At 35.4% G+C, this 17,224-nt stretch overlaps 1 protein-coding gene across 1 annotated transcript in view; it reads right to left on the bottom strand.

The window, feature by feature from the left end:
* Positions 1-3,202: 3,202 nt before the first annotated feature.
* Positions 3,203-17,224, bottom strand: part of PCDH10 (protocadherin 10) — a 34,363-nt gene continuing 20,341 nt past the window's right edge. Inside the window, 3 exon segments of the mRNA XM_055797365.1 lie at positions 3,203-4,822; positions 7,246-7,320; positions 9,320-9,415. Coding sequence (XP_055653340.1) covers positions 7,286-7,320; positions 9,320-9,415 — 131 coding nt within the window. The 3' untranslated portion in view covers positions 3,203-4,822; positions 7,246-7,285.

Here is a 17,224-nt window from a genome sequence, read left to right as displayed (position 1 = left end):
GTATTTGTTTATATATATGTATCTATTTCATACCAAGACAGATTAGCAGATTAGAGACAAAATAAAATGAAGGAGCTCTTCAAGAAGAATTTGAGCTCTGACTGTAGGGATCAGTGCAATGGATTTAACTCACAGTTTCAGAATTTCTCATAGTATAAGATAATAATAAAATCTTGCTGGCTGTCTTTTACATTACTGCAAATTGAATAAACAACTTTCAGTTCTTTAGAGACATCTGATGCCAATGTTTTGCAATCAAATTGCAATAAGTAAATGTATCTCAGATATACTTATTTTGGCCCCTATGCCTTTGTATAGATTTTAATTCAAAAGTCCCAATGCCATGAAACTCAAGACTTGAACATGGAACAATGGCAGGATATGATCAGCTTTCTCCATATAAGACATACAAATATTTAACAGCCTTGCAAAATTGCAATGACAATTTATCAGCCTAGGAAGACTATCTATGTATCCACCCTTTACCCTGAGGAATGATAGTACTAAAAAAAAAAAGAAAAAAAAAAAAAGAAAAAAAGTCTACTATGGGCAGGTAGAATTTTGAAATTCAAATAACAAAATGTCTGCTTGGTTGTGGGTATAATGCATGAAGAAGGGGCTGAATTCAAACCTTGAATGCAATCCTCCATTCTACACTAAGGAACAAGTCTAACTTTGTAGTATCATAAATGTATTTCTATCCTTCTGTTTGCATTTACTGATAGGAGCATACTCCTGTAAGAAAAAATCCAGTGACAACTTACCAGGTTTTGAACTATAATTATATACACACACACATATCTCCCCACACACATATATAGTGACTATAATGGAGGAAGCATAATCTTCACAAATTGTATTTATCTGTGCATTGTCATTCCACTTAATTTTGCAACAATACTGATGAAAAATTACTACACCTTGTTCAAATCAGCTGAGAATATATTAATGGAAATACCTCTTCTGTTTTTCTTTCTTTCAATAGGCAGCTTAGTAAGAACTTGCATTAAATAGCTGGCATTTTATTTCAAGTAGTGAAATGTTCTAGTATTTCTAAGTTTTGGAAGAATCCATCTGAAAGAAACTAAAGTCTGATTCTGAAGAAAGTGAATAGGCAAGCTGCTTAGAAATCCATTGCTACATATCTAAATCAGGAATTGGGGGGGGGGAGGGGGTAAGGATTTACAGATCTGATTCCACTTCGTTATCCTTTATAAGATGCTGTCTTCTGTATTAGAACTCTAATTTACTCCAAAGACATAGACAGCTTGTTCTCTTATGCTCATAAAATGTAAATTAAAACATTGAATATTGCTTCTGATACCTAATTGAAGGATACAATACTCTTATCCCTACAACTGTGTACAGAACACATCCGCCAAAGCTTAGCGTGCCCTACGAGGAACATCAGAGGACAGCAGGACTGAGAGGCTAGTCCATGCTTTTTCTCTGAGGCAAGTTTAAGTACACTTGTATCATCCCTGACAGCTATTTTTTGAACTGTTTTTGAAAACGTTTAATGAAGGAGATTTCATAACCTTTCTTATCCCAGCTTATGGATGTAGATATTCCCCCTTAATATCTAAACATTTTCTGACTACTTCAGTTTACTTTTGTGTCCAATATGTAAACCAGAGTCCTTATACGTTTGCACGGCCTATGCTTAAAGGCAGAGGCGAATACAAAAGCTGATGTTTAAAGGCATTTACATACCTATCACTGCAGATAGGCACCTAGTGGCATGATGAAGTACAGGGGAGATGCTGAACAAGTCAATTTCAATGGGAGCTGGCTGGATGCAGCAAGTATCTTCCCCGTTAACACAAAGAAATGGGAGAAATGAGACTCTGTACTGCCCAATGTGCTTCTCAGCACTTCTCTTGGGACACAGCAGCTATGTACTGGGTTTTGATGTGTCCTAAAGCTTGTATCATCAAATGTTATCATACTAAAATTCACAGTGAGCTAGGGAAATGGGCAAAAGTTACACGTCTAAATATCTTGGGAGCCCAGACTGCAATACTTAAAAACTTCCTTTTCCTCAACAGTTCTGCATCCTATCATGATTTCCTCTGGGAGTCTCCCAATAAATTCCGAAGGATTTCTGTGCGTATATGGTCCAATGTCTACGTTATCTAACATTAAAAAAAAAAAAGAAGAAAATAAATCGGTATATGCATTACATACACTGTTCATGGAAAGAGTTCTGTTACAGCAATGAGTGACAGGGTATGATATGGTTAAGTTTTTCAGACAAAATGGCATGCAAAATGTGAAGGCAGTTTCATTAAATAAAAACACTTCAATTGTCCATGGCAAAACATTTCCTTTTCCTCCCAAAGACTGAAAACAACCTTAAAGGTTTACAGTATATGTCTAATATTAAAGAGATACTTAAAAATAAAGAAAACCCAGTTCTAAGAAGAGCAAGGACTTTCTTGCTTTAAAAGCAGAAACAAGACGTTAGCAAACTCCTTTAAATGAAATATTTGTCACAAATTTCATTGCTTTTCTTCATAAAATTAACAGAGCCTGTAGGTTACTAAAGGTCCCGCTACCTACAGCTAGAGAAACATTTCACTGTTGTGTTTGCTCAAATCAATAGCTATTGTTGGTGCTTTTTTTGTGTGTGTTTTGTATAATATATAATTTTTAAAAAAGATCCCACAAAATATTTTGTAGTTACACATATGTGTTAGACATACACATTAAAAGTGTTTAACAAGCATATTTTTTTCTTCGGAGTATTAAATTAACAACATTGGGGCTTAGTCCAGTAGCTGTTTGTACAAAGATCTCTCACAAACTGATCAGGAGTCTTTTTTCAATCCATAGCAGGATGGTTTCCGTACAGATGATTTATATATTTCTATCTAATAGAAACTGTCATCGTAAACAAACAAACAAAGCAAAAGGAAGAAACCCAAACTCTATTATGACATAGCAGTGGCTAAATTCAGCTTCTCACACATTCATCCTGTGGCAGCATTTGTGCGGATGTCAGAATTTCTACATAACAGCATGATCCAAATTCCACTGCAATCAGTAAGAAGTTTTCTCTTGTCTTACTTAATATTGAATAATTGCTAGGAATTTGTTCAAATTTGGCTAGACATTGGTTGGTAACACAGTGTTCTCTCATTTGTTTTCAATATTTGACATATTAAGATAGAGTGGGGGAAAAAAAACACAATACAAAAAGGAAAAAAAAAAGAAAAAAATTTACTAGATTTTTACATTTAGTAAATGGTACTTAAACTCCATGGACATGAAAGTAATTTTAAACTTTACCTTTGAAATTTTACCTTTTTCAATATTTCATAGAAAAGAAACGCTCTAAGATACCGTTTTGGACCACAGAATTATTACAGAACATAAAGATTATATGCAAGGGCTTGATGCTTGATCCTTTTCCCAGCAAAGATGGTGGCCAACCCTATTTTAACTCCAGTGGGAGAGGGGTCAGCTGAGAATGTGCCATGTTCCTAATTTCAAATCTCCTTTGTGATTAAAGAGTCAATAGTTTATAGCATATACTTTGCCTTTGTAATTTGAATTCTATCAACAACTATTCCTAGCCACAAGAGAAATATTTTTAGGCAACATATTTGTATAGTTTCACAAAACTATGTCAAAAAGAGATGTGTGGGTGTTTGTGTGTGTGTACATATGTATGTATGTATGCATACTTATGAGTTTGGGATGATTTTCTTAAAATACTTAACTTCACTTACATTATATCTTACATTGCAAAATGTACAGACACCCAGTGTTCTTTTTAACAACATATACAGGTGAGTTTATAGAGCCTTATAAAAGATTTTGTGATTCCAAATTAAAAACCATAGAAATATAACCAAAATAATGGAGAGTGATGTATACCTCTGACAGTACATAGCGCTCATTCTGGTAATATTGACAGCTGCATCTTTGGCATTGAAAATTCATTACAACTTTTAGACAAAATGTTGTTGCTTACAGCTTTTTTTTTTTTTTTTTTAAACAAGAAAAACAGGATTGACCAAAATATGAATATTGGGGAAGTACTATTAAAGGTTTATTATATTTTTGTTTTCAGCAAGGATAGCTTAGGAACCCTGAATTACCTTCTCACTTTAGTGTATGGTGTAGACTGTATGAATCCATTTAAAAATCAACTAAGTTGTACCACATTTTCCGGAAAATTATATATAATATAATATATATATATTTTATATTTATTTAGAAGCTTTGAAATAGTACAGTAAACACTTTGCAACACGGTGTATAAACTACAGAATGTCTTTGATAATTTTGTGGGTCACCAGATTAACAACATTTTTATGACCCACAGGTGAAAAGAACATGATCACAATCTCTCTTGTAAAGTTGGAATAGTTTGGGGAACACTTGATCACACAAAAATAATATAAAACAGTCAAGTTTAAAACAGTGATATTGCATTTATAATGCACATTTCTTTTATCTGTACGATTGGCTTCTTGTGGTGAATATAAACATCTAAAGGGCTCAGTGACATTTTGGAGAGAGAAAGATATATAGTGCTGTAAACAGGCACACACTGATCAGAGAGGCAAGATCAGTTGCCTCTGAAGTTTCTACAGTTCTACACATTTCAACCCATTTCTCAGGCCTGCTGAGAGCAATTAGGTCCTATTGTTGGCCATGATGTCTCCAACAGCACACAAATCCTTCAGTTACACAGAACTGGATGGCCAAGATAATGAAGTTGAAAGTTGATGCTTTTTGTTGGTCGACTTTTGTGCAAATCATGCTGCTTCGGGTAAGTCCTGTAGAAGTGACTAGCATATCCTTTTCCGTGCTGCAGGAAAGAAAGAAAGAAAGACACTTCTGAGAGGCAATTAAAAAAAATAAAAATCAAGTCTCCAACAGTTCTCGGGTTTAGTATTTCATAGAATGTAGAGAAACAATCAAAACTTGTCACAAACTGTCGCTTAAAATTCCCACTGTAGCAAATAGTTTAACACTGATTCACCTTTCAGAGAAAAGTCTTTTTGAGGCTTGATAGCCCGAAAACCAAACTTCACATGCTGTTTTATTATTCTGTCTAACACTGTCATGGCAAGTATTCCAGTGTGCCTACACTGCATCAGTATAAGAACAAGGCAAACAGTCAGACTTGAAGGTTCAATATTACCGGAGCTTCCAAGCCTATTTTTCCCTAGTTCAGTTTGTTATTTGAGGCAAGATCTAGAATCCCCCAAAGATTCAGAACCCGGTTTTCCCTCTCTTTCAAAGTAAACCATTATCCTCATCACCAAATGACCCTTTAGTGTGGTCCGACAGAGACGAAAAAATGGTGCATTAGTGCTACAATTCAAATTTCAGCATTTACTGTCAGGCTGGAAATTAACTTGTGTTACGCAGATGAAGAAGGTCAGTGCATTAGCAAACCCACATTCTAATCCACCAGCTGTGGTAGCTCTATTACCCCAAGACACTGGCTATTTTAACTGTAATTGGGAGCAAAGGTAACAAATTATTTGTACTAGCATTCAGGAAGACCCTAGGTTAAATTCTGACCTCAGTCACACATGAAGTTGAGACAAAGAACTAACTCACTTGCTGAAGTATTATTATCATTATTATTATTATCATTAGTACTATTACTATTATTATCATCAACAGCATTATTGTTTGGAAAATCTTCACTGTTTAGAAAAGCTTGTAATGATAAAATCAGGTTTTACCTTAGCTCCAAATCAACTAAATCCCTACCTGAAATTCAGTATATTTCTGTGCATAAAGTGTTACAACTAGAAAAAAAGAGGAATCCTAACTTTAAAATAAATCTTTGAGTCAAGCCATGCACATATACATGTTAATGCTTGCATGCTGACACACAAACACATCCAGTCTCCGTTCCATTTAACATAAATATATACAATAGCCATACTTATTCACTATATATATTCACTAGTAAACATATGAAATGTATCTACTGTATCACAGGGAAGTTAGATTACTTACAGGAAAATGTTAACATGGGTGTTGTATGTACGTCTAATCTAGCCTGCCTATGCCATAGGATGTACGTGGAAAAATGTGAAAAACATTTATCTTTGTCTATTGAACCTATCTGTTCAACATATAGACAATTGCCAGATGTGTTACTAACATAAAAATTAAAACATCAAATATATTAGGGTTTGGATGTTTCAATTCTGTAGCAAATTAGCAGCAGAATTAGAAAGGATTTTTAAAAGCTTCTGCAAGATTTTTTTTAACACTGTAGTTAAGATTAATGAGATAAGAATGTTCATGATGTTTTGATGCAGTACAGGATCACACCAATTAAGTTTCTAGACATCTTTTAAAATATCTCATGAAATACTACGAGAAACAATCATTTTAATAACAGTAATAACACTAATAACAGTAACAAGACTTGTATTTGACCTTCGAAATTTTTTTCCAAAAGTTCACTAATAATTTCAGTTCTCTTGTAAATATGTAGGTACAGTAGTCTGGATTGCTGTCTGCCACTGAGGAACTCATGCTGTAGTACAGACATGGTAGGATTTTCATGGGAGAAAAATATACAGATACAGAGCCGGGGCAATTGCTGCTTTCATGCAGCACTGCTGTCCTGCTCCTGTCTGACACAGTGCATTGGGGTGGTCGTGTGGCGCTGGAGGTGCACAGCAAAACCTGTTTACAATATTCTTTCAGATACTACAGACATTCACTTAAGGGCTGTGTCCAGTCTTTTGCCATGCAAATTAGTGTGCTTTTTAATTTTTTAATTTCAGTTAATATGCTTATGTTACAAAACAATTGTGCTATTTTACAGCAGTAACTAAATATTACACATTAGGGTGTAGAACACCTGCAAGTCTCTCCACCTACAAAAATCCTTGTCCCAAATCCTAAAATATCCTCTGCCAACACATAAAATGCATTGGATTTCAAAGGCAACTTTTGTCCTCCATGGTTTGTTTTTTTTTTCCATGTATTTGCACAGAAATTTATGTGCTAGCAAATCTCTCCATGTCTATACCAGCTTCCGTCTTTTTACAGATGGGGAATATAAATCAGAGAGGTTAAATGGAAAGGAGGATGGACTTAGCTTAAAACAGAGAGCAATGAAAGTTCTGACATCTGCTTCTGGCTCTGTGTGTGTGCATGCATGTGTGTTCATTATTAAATAAACTTTAGTAAGAAACACTGAGCCTCTCTGTATCACAATTTCTCCATCTGTAAAATGGGAATAATATTGCTTACCTATCTCCTAGAGGTGCAGGAAGGTTTAAATCACTATTCTTTATAATCCACTTTGAGATCCAGAGATGGCAAGTGCTATAGAAATGGAAGTATCAGAGTCAGTGTAAGAGCTGGAACAAGAACACCATAATTTCTGGTGCCTAATATCTCCTCTGAGATCACAGCTCTCTCTTTCATCCCTATTTTATCTCCCGTTCCGAACTCTCAAACTAGTGCATAGGGAAGCCTCAAGTCTGTGTGAGTATGGGTACTAGATAGAGGGTTTTAATAAGCCGTTTCACAATTCTGTTAATGTAATTATACTATTTGTACGTATATTCTAATAGTATTTGAGGTGAACAAAATGATTAAAGAATCACAAGTATTCCACTTGAAATTCTTAGGGTACATGATTCATGCTGTACTGACTATTGATCCTTCCTCAAAGACCTTAACAAAGATTTTGAGTGTAAGAGCACTTAATGAATAAAAGTAATATGGAATTGCAATAAAAACTGGAAATACAACCCAGAAAAAAATACATTAAAATTCATTTGTTCCTCAGTACACATAACTAAGCCTCCCATTCACAGTTAGCTAATTCTGTGTAGACTGAGAGAAGAAATGCAAAGACATCGGTGGTAGATGAATAGAAAAAGAAATGAAAAACACTAATATGAGAAGGAGAAAATAGAAAATAAAATATGCAATGATTATTCCTAGCTTATGAATCAGAAATAACAGTACATACTGCAAAGCCCTAGTCTGTCTAATAAATCTTCCTTTCACCCTGTTGTGAATCATCCTATTGCATCCAAACTTGATGTCAGACTACTATTTTACAGCCATGAACATAGTCATATACATTTCCTCTTTTGGCAAACCCTAGGAGGGATTGCCTGCACTTGGAAGACCTTCAGACTCTCTGAAACAACATTTTCCTCCTGCTTAGTATTGCTAGCTAATCTGACTAGGACGGAGAGAAGGCCTGTTGCTTCCCTCCACAGCTGGCAACCAAAGCAGGAAAAGAAAACACATCCTATATCTTTTATAACTATTGTCACTTTTCACTCTATATTTAACTATATATTATTCACACTATATTTAAGAGCACCATAAATTCCCACAGCACTGTATCTGTTAAAACAGAATGACTGCACAGGTCCCCCAAGTGCCAATGGTCTAAAGATCCAAATGAACCCCTGGATAATAAAACCTCCAAAGAACATCACATGCCAGGCATGCTGCTGCTCTTACAGAAATATTGCCGATCTCCCTTCACTTAGGAGAAAGAAGATGCTTGAACCTAAAACCTTCTCTTTTAAATCAAAGCAAGCTATGCAACAGGAGAACAGGGGAAAAAGCCAGGTTGTAAACTGTCATCTTCCTATTTCAGATCCAAATTCTGTAAATTATCACTATATCCAAGTAATATTTGTCTTCGTATGGGCTTTCAGATACAGGCTTCTATGCAAGCGCTCAATGCATTACTTTTTTTCTTGCGGGTCCCCTGTAAAAAGCATGTGCCCCACCACGCTACATTTATGCAGGTCAGGTGGTCCCCACGCAACAGTGCAACTAATGCAGAGATTACAGGAGGCTGTGATCTCCTGCGTTACACCCAGAAATAGGCCAGCTATTCAGGCTTTTTGGTGAAAGCCTTTCACTTGTAGTGAACAATAATTTAAAAAGCAGTTAATTACCTCACGTACATGATGGCAATGTTGGTTTTAAATTTGCATTATTAACTTTAATTCTCTTTATATTTTTATGGTTTGCTTTACAGTCTATATGTTAACTGTAGCAGATGAAATATCGCCCTTCACTAAGTCCCATTAGTTTTGACAGAGCCGGGAATGGATAATTCTAGTGGCAATCAACAGACTGCAAATTCAGCATTCTTGTTTTAACTTGGCGCAATGAATAGAGACCAGGACTCAAGCGGTGGTGGAAGGCATTCTGTATGAAAGAACTGTATGAAAGAAAGGCTGTTTCAGCTAACCTCAAGCTCTAGTTCAGTTATCAGCAACTACATTTTTGGAAAGAGGTCAACAAGTGAACGGGAATGCAGAGTAAACTACCATAGCTGCCTCACCCTTTGTAGTGGTGCATCCAGGTAAAGGGTGAGACACACGGCTGGGGCTGGGGCTGGGGGATGTAGGATGGGGATTACTCTGCTGCCACCCATGTTCTGTGAATAAAAAAGTATTCCGGTCATTGCATGTGTCAATTCAGTATCTTTTTCAATCCATAAAGTCTTGTTTTTTTTTTTTAATGAGCTATTACTTAAGCTTTTCAAAGCATTGCTAATAATACTTTATGAAAACTCCATTAACGATATTATAAAAAGAGATTGTCTTATCCAGTCCGATAAACTTGGGTACACAAATATAAAAATAATATTTTCTCATATATCTTTTCCTCATAAAGTAATTTCAGGGGAACATTTTTCCTCTTCTCTCAAGGCTTTAGTTAAGAGATTTTGTGTGTCATATCTATGTACTCTGTAGAGCACACACGGACAAAATAGCTTGCACTCCAGATGCCCATGTTACATTTTACACAATTAACGTGGTTTTGTTAACTCTGCATTATACCAAATAGTTGAAAAAAGGAAGATGGAACATACTTACTCTTGTACTTAAAAATAAAATAAAAAAGGCCAACTGTCTCCTAACATCACTGAGTCAGTTGGCTCCGGCAGCCGCTGTTTATGTGCTTATGTATATGTCTGAAGACTCCTGAAGACCACCAAGAGAGTTGGGTAAGAACGAGACCACATTCTGCCTAGCCATTTCTGGCATGTGACAAGATACGGAAGGCAGAAGAAACTTCTGCACATGAACATGTAAGTTGCACCAAGGCAGAAATTGTCCCTAATAAAGCCATGGAATTCAGTATGACTGAAATGTTCTTTCCGGGATCTGCAAAACCTGAAATATAAACATTGTTTCTAAGATAAACTAACAGCATTTGGACTGATGGGTACAATTACCCAGATTTCATGTGAAACAAACAAAAAAAAAAAAACCAACCTGGGAGCATTAGGTCTTCAGGCTGTGAATAAATAAAGTAGGCCAAAATGCAGAAGTTTGTAATTGTCGAACTGAATCTTTTCTGGAAACAGACTTGCTTTTAGCTAAATAAATAAACACCACAGACCATTAAAATCTTTCCTTCCTCTAAGAATACAACTTTACTTCTGGAACAAAGACGATTATGCTAAAAAGCTGTCTTTTGTGTAAAATAATGTAACCACATGTATTGTCCTTTCCTTTTGTCTTATATTAAGTTCATACATTTTCATGTCTATATTAATTTAAGTTAGTTCAAGAAGCAGTGATTCCCAGCCAAGCCAAAATTTGACAGTTTTGTGGTGGGTGCTGCACTGACCATAATCTAGTGAATGTGACAAATAGTTTTACTTACTCCGTGAAAAGGGGGAAAGTGTTTTTTTGCACTTAGGTGTGAAACTCCAGTTTTCAAATTCAAACTTAGTGTTGAATTCTGTATCAACAACTTCAACAGATTATCAGTCTTTTTTGAAAAAAGTTTATTGATCAAATCTCTGACTGACATATATTGCCACTTCTATTACCTTCACTTCAAGATTGGAAAATACATACTTAAAGATGTTTTTTAGGTTTGGAACATGTCTTAGTAAATATTTTCACATGGCAAATGGGATACTTGATACAAATGTTGACACATCATGACAGTCACTGAAATAATGTTTCTCTGGTGCCACTGAGTGCTCTGAGATTTATATTCTACCTGGACTTAGCTGATCCTCTGAAAGAGAGAGAGAAGGAAAAAAAAAAAAAAAAAAAAAAAAAAAAAAAAAAAAAAGCGCCTTTCGGTCCTTATGAATAAGTATCCAAGTCCCAGTTCATGTAAGCACCAGAAAAAATTTCTTTCTGTCTAGGACTATCCTCAAGCATAGGCTTAAGTTTAAGCACTGACCTTAATCAACATGTGCTTTACATTAAACATACGATTAAAAAGGATTTTCTTTTGAATCAAGTCCTGGATTTTGTTGTCAATGTTCTGTGGCACATAAGATACTTTTATGTGTATTTGATTTACTGTTCTAAATGCTGACTTTTTTTTTTCTTTTTTTTTCCCCTGCCAGCAACTGCCCAGTGGCATAGTACATGTCAGATTTGATTTATCTCTGGTTGCCATTATTTACTACAGAAACAATGCTTTTTAGTTACTACAATTCAGCACAGAAAGTGCCAAACTATATTCTACAACGTACCATAAAAATACCACAGACAGTTTTCCCACAAGATATGGTGAGCAGAAGAAAGCATTTTCATCTTCCTGTACTATTATAACTGTTATTATCTACCTGAAAACACTAAAGATAATACATGACATCACCATTATATTAAGAGAATCATGGAATATTTAATTTTGCAAGAGTTCTTATAATTATGTACTGTATTAAGACCTATTAAATAACTCCTAAATTATTCCTGATGTATGTCAAACTTAGCACAGAGCATATTCACTAAGAATATTTTCAATTTCTCCATCAACAACTTCTTCTAATTGCATACATGTTCTAGTAGCAAATTCCCATTTTTCCCAGCTCTCTGTAAACTAATAATTCTGGTAGTCTCCTTTGTAATACCAGTATTACAATTTATTTTTTTTAAAGATTGCTTGTATATTTGTATGCAACAATGTTTTCTCCTCCTCAATCTTCATTCCTTCTTCCTTCATGCAGTTTTGGGTTTGTTTTTTTTTTTCCCCAAAATTCACCATTTTATTGCACTTCTCTGAAATCTACAATATTCATCTCTTTAAGCTGACAAGCCTGAAAATGAACATGTCAGTTTGAGAGTTAACCAATGCAGTATACACTAAAGGCTGGCTACAATGTGACTTTAAAATTTTCAGTGCCCTGGGGAGACGAGGAGGAATATGAAACATTCCTCTTAAATTGCTCTTAAATGCCTAAGTTCCCTATAGATTCATGGGAGAAGCAGACACGTCTAAGTCATCATTTGGTGGCCTTCAGACGTGCCTAAATTAATCGTGCTGGATTTGGCCTGAAATAATTAAATTTACTTGTTCTTACACGAGGTAACATGCATTACAGTATTACCTCAGCATCACACAGTGTATTCCTATCCAATTTATCTTTGCCATGATGTTTTTTCCACCACCCCTCTCTCCTAGCAGGGGTTAGGTGGCATCAGGGTCTGGCAGGTATGTCCCCTTTCTTTTTGTAAAAGTTTTATTTTTCACATCTAAAGCACAGGACTCAACTTTGTTTTTCATGAGCAGTACATACTGAGATTTCAGAGTCCTTCCCAGTTTACCAAGATAACACACTTAAGTATGTCACACAAACTTCTCACAATCCTTTCAAAACTTCTCTTATTCAGAAAGGCATACAGGCTCAGTTTCTACCCATGAACGGTTTGCCCGGGACCATTCTTCATCACTTAAGTCTACCAGAATGGAATGATTTATATCCACATTATTAAAATTTCTCAGCCGTATTGAGCAATATATGGGGGCCACATAGTGTGATCATATTCAATCTGCTTTCAGAAATGATCCCTGGCCTGTGTTCTGACACTGGCACCATGTTTGTTAGGGAAGAAAGCTAGCTGACACAGGCTAACGGCATGCCAGAGTGTAGGAGTACAGACCATAACAATCCAGTGCTGGGAAGGATCCTGTTTAATTAATTAGAAGCAGTATAGCCATATTGGACATAATGAATATTGCAAGTACAAAGCACACAGCACTTTATCTCAAGTAGAGCAGAAAAAAAGTTACTACTACATCCCATTTGTAAGCAAGAACTTTTTGAGATCTCAATTCCTATCAATGCACCCAGAGCTGTGTGCAGCTACATTCAACTGTCATCTCAATTCCAACTGAGAATAGATGGACATCAAATTAAAGCACAAATAGGAAACTAAAAAAGTCACAAAGTGACAGGATTTTACTCTGACATAAGATGAATCCACAATATCAGCATCTATAAAATTCCTTATGAATAAAGAAAGGTTGCATTCAAGCAGTTTCTTAATGAATCCTTTTCCAGTGCTGAATGCAGCCATGATGCTGGAGGTGAAAAGATAAAGTCAGAAGACTCAGGTCACTTGCTAAAACAGGAGTCTGTCATTCCCGAAACTTCTTTGGTGAATCTACTCTGCATCCATTTTTTGTTTCTTTCTAATCCACATTACTCCTGATAACCTGTGAAAATGTCATGTAAAATAACATCATTTACACATAATGAAATAGATTTGTGTGTATGCAAGAAATGCAGATTCACTCTTGCAACTCATACATGCACATAGTTTTCAGGTAGAATTTAGGAAGCAAGTTCTGAAGGTTTGCTTCCTCATGTCCGCGATATTTTCTTCAACCAACAAAGACCTACCCTACCAAAGAAAGAAATTAAATTACCTTAGAAGTGTTTGGATTTTCAGTGAATCCACATTGATTACTTTCCTCATACTTTGTTCTTCCAACAATGTATTACGTATTGAAGTTAAACATGGTGTTCTAATTGTCTGTATCTCCTATCTCCTGACTGACAAGAAGGTACCAAATACATCATTTTTCACTCTTCTGACTTCACCATACTCTGTTTCTAAACCAAATTAAATATATTGACAGCTCCTTCCCAGCAGCTGTCATCCTAATGCTAGCATGGAACTGTGAATTCTCAGTGGTTAGTGTACGAACAGAGCGTTTACAGGCTGGCCAGATACATAGCAATGCCGATCCCTACAGCGCGCTTCTCCAGACACAATAAATAGATGTGGTTCCTTCTCCTCCTGGCTATTCGTTGCATTCTTTAATTGGCTTTCCCTGTTTTTCTCCTTCGGTCGAGGAAAAAGAAAAGGGAGGGAGGTCCTCAAAAATTAAAGCAGTGGAAATGACAGTGGAAAATCAGAGTTACTGAACGCAGCAAGAGAGCCAGAAACAAGAGTAATTTCCTCTGCTGTGTAGACCGAGGAGTTCCTCAGACAGAGGCGAGCAGAGGGGAAAAGACTTTGCTGCGCATAGACCCAAGACAAGGCACAATTTCTTCACAATTCAATTCTCCAGCTCCTGACTGTCACAATAAGGAGGTTTGTATGTTTAAGAATAGCATGTATCCATAATAAATAGCACTTGCTCATCAAAAATAAATAACTTTAGTGCCTTTGAAAATTTTAACTGCAAACATCTCATTGCTTTCCAAAGAGACTCACGTCCATAAGTGGCTAAATTACTTTTGTCATAGGATTTAAATTTATAGGACAAGAGGCATTTCTGAAATTTAAACCAGCACAACACGGTAATCTCAAAAATTACTCCTAAAGTTTCAAGCAATCTTTCTGCTGTTAGCCTTTTTTTAATTATTTTTATTTTTTATTTTTTTTTAAATATATTCCACTGGTAGGACTCCAGAAAATGGTATTTCATTATTTAGAAGAAAAAAAAAAATATCTCCACAAATGGTATATTGATGGCAGACATAAGCACTCTCAAAATTGACATAAATGAATAAATACAGCACCAGTCTGAGATAGTTAGATGCACAAGACTTCTGTGTTCCAGTCAGGACTGGAAAATACAGACTTTTACAGCTATTAGAGGGAAAGAAATCATTGAAATGATAAATTTTTAAGAAAAACTAAAAATATTGTTTTCTTTCAAATAACAGTTACTCGAGGTTTTTTTAACTTTTTCAATTATTTTCCTGCACTGTAGTTGCAAAGAGCTCTAGAGTCATCTAGGATAAAAGACGCATGTAAAAACCTAATAACAGGTACTTTTTTTATCACTGTTTTGTACATACTGGGTACTGTTAGTTCTGTCCAAGGTCACAGTTAAATAAAGAGATTCAAGCAAAGAGTATTTAAATATAACAGCTAACACCTGTGCTTTAAAATTAAGAATGCTTATGCTGTTTTCTGATATACATTATTTTCATAAAAATTTATAAAAATAATGTGATTTATAGGTTTTACTGGGCTACAGCCAAGTTATCTTTGCATATTTATGTATTCCTTTCTAATTCTGCTTTCTGAATTATCCATTTCCTTTCTATCATTGCAGTAATACTCTGTAAGTGTTCTTCCCTTTGAGCAATAGCTGCAACAGGAATATGTTCAGATAAAGAATGCAAACCAGTCATGAATGTGAGATAAAAATACCTTTCAGAAGTTATGCAATACTCATTGAACAGTGAATCATCGTAAGTGGTTTATTCAAGATCATAGAGTACCTATAATAATGAGTAAAAATACATTATAGTCATGCTCTTCCTTTATTATATTTTAATTAGTATTACCTGTTTAAGTTTTATTTCAGGTTTGGGGTTTTTTTAAAAGTTTTATTTAACTAATAGAGATGATGCATATGAAGTGGCAAACTTCATATACATGAGGTATAAGTGGATAAATCCCTTAGCATTTCAGCTACAGAAAAAACGGGAACGCTTTATTAGAGTTTTTAGAAAAGTGATCAGTCAGGTTTTTTAGCGTTATTAGATGTTGGCTTTTCAACTCAGCCTCCGTTTTTGCTGACCAGTTTTGCAGGTACAAAGTCATTCTCATTTGTGCAGAAATGAGAGCTGTATCCTGTCCCAGAGATAAATTCCTGGATATAAGTGAAGAGTTCCACTGTCTGTGGCAGGTTATGCAGGATATTCAGCTATGCAGATGAGATTTAAAGCTCAAAGACAGAATTTTAACATTCTTTTTCAGCACAAAACTGTAATATTCACAATGGAGCAACTCTTCTAATATAATTTGTTTACTCACAACAGTAAAAATTGCATTTCAATGCAACTTTTTTTTTTTTTTTAATCCAGCATTACAGCGTTGTCTTTCCTCTTACCCCAAGAAATGAAATATGAACATGCAACTTATTGGTCTAATTTGTTTGTTTACTTCCATGCATTTTTACTTCAAGTATGTGTGAAAATCACAAACTGAGTTAAAAATTAATAATGAAGGGATCAGACAGCTTACAAGTTTACCTGATTTATATTAGAAATTAAGCAGGCTAATTTTAAAAGCAAAAGTGTAGACAGGCCTAATTTTTAAAAATTAATCAAGTGCCCCACTCAAAAGAGCTGTTATCTGTGTTTATGCAAATGTAATGCTAGTAAGTCTATCACAGCTGTGATAAAACTAGAGAAATAATTTCGAGAAATGAGATGTAACTAAACAAAAAACCAAAGAAAATTCTTCTTCTGTCATATTAAATATATAAAATTGTAATTTTCCTTCTTTTGTGGGGGGGAACGGACGGACAGGCTGACACACTTGCCAAAACAGTAAAGACTTCTTGCTTAAAACATCTTTTCATATGTTTATGTAAAACATCAGCAGAAAATGTTGTGTTACATATTCTGCCGTACAGAAATAGGCTTTTATGATCCTAAGTAGATCAAATAACCCAAATACTTCCATGTATTTTTTTAATTCCTCAAAGGATTGTGAGGCACTTCTTGCCCTGGTATAGAGACACGAACTTTTCTTCTCTAGGTCATTTGTTCTAATCTAATTCAGGGAGATGGATAATGGTTTTAAGTTAAGCCATTGTTTGGGCTAGCTCTGTGGTAGATTATTTGAAATAAATCGATGGTTCGGCTCTTAAACATTCAACTGTGCAAAGACTTTTGAAAGCTTTTTAATTTTATTTGTAAACCAACTTGACTTGGATAGGTCAAGTTGAGCAGGTAATAAATACTATGTAGAAAGAGAATGACGGACTACGTCGATACTTTCACATAAACCCAGGGGCTGGTGCTCAAACCCAAGCCCACCCTCCCCGATTGCGCACACACCTTCGTTGTACCTCTGCTGCAGAGTGAGTCAGTGGCTATCCAGGCTAAGAAACAGAGGCACAGGACAAGGACAAACTTACCTTTAATTTTTTTGGATGATACAAGTAAGTCTCAGGCAAACCATTTGACTCTGCAAGCCTAGAGCCATGTGCATCAAAGGTAGCGTGGATGTTCAGAACC

The sequence above is a fragment of the Falco peregrinus genome, chromosome 2 (assembly GCF_023634155.1).
Source record: "Falco peregrinus isolate bFalPer1 chromosome 2, bFalPer1.pri, whole genome shotgun sequence".
NCBI classification, from domain to species: Eukaryota; Metazoa; Chordata; class Aves; order Falconiformes; family Falconidae; genus Falco; species Falco peregrinus.
This window is presented reverse-complemented; position numbering and strand designations above follow the sequence as displayed.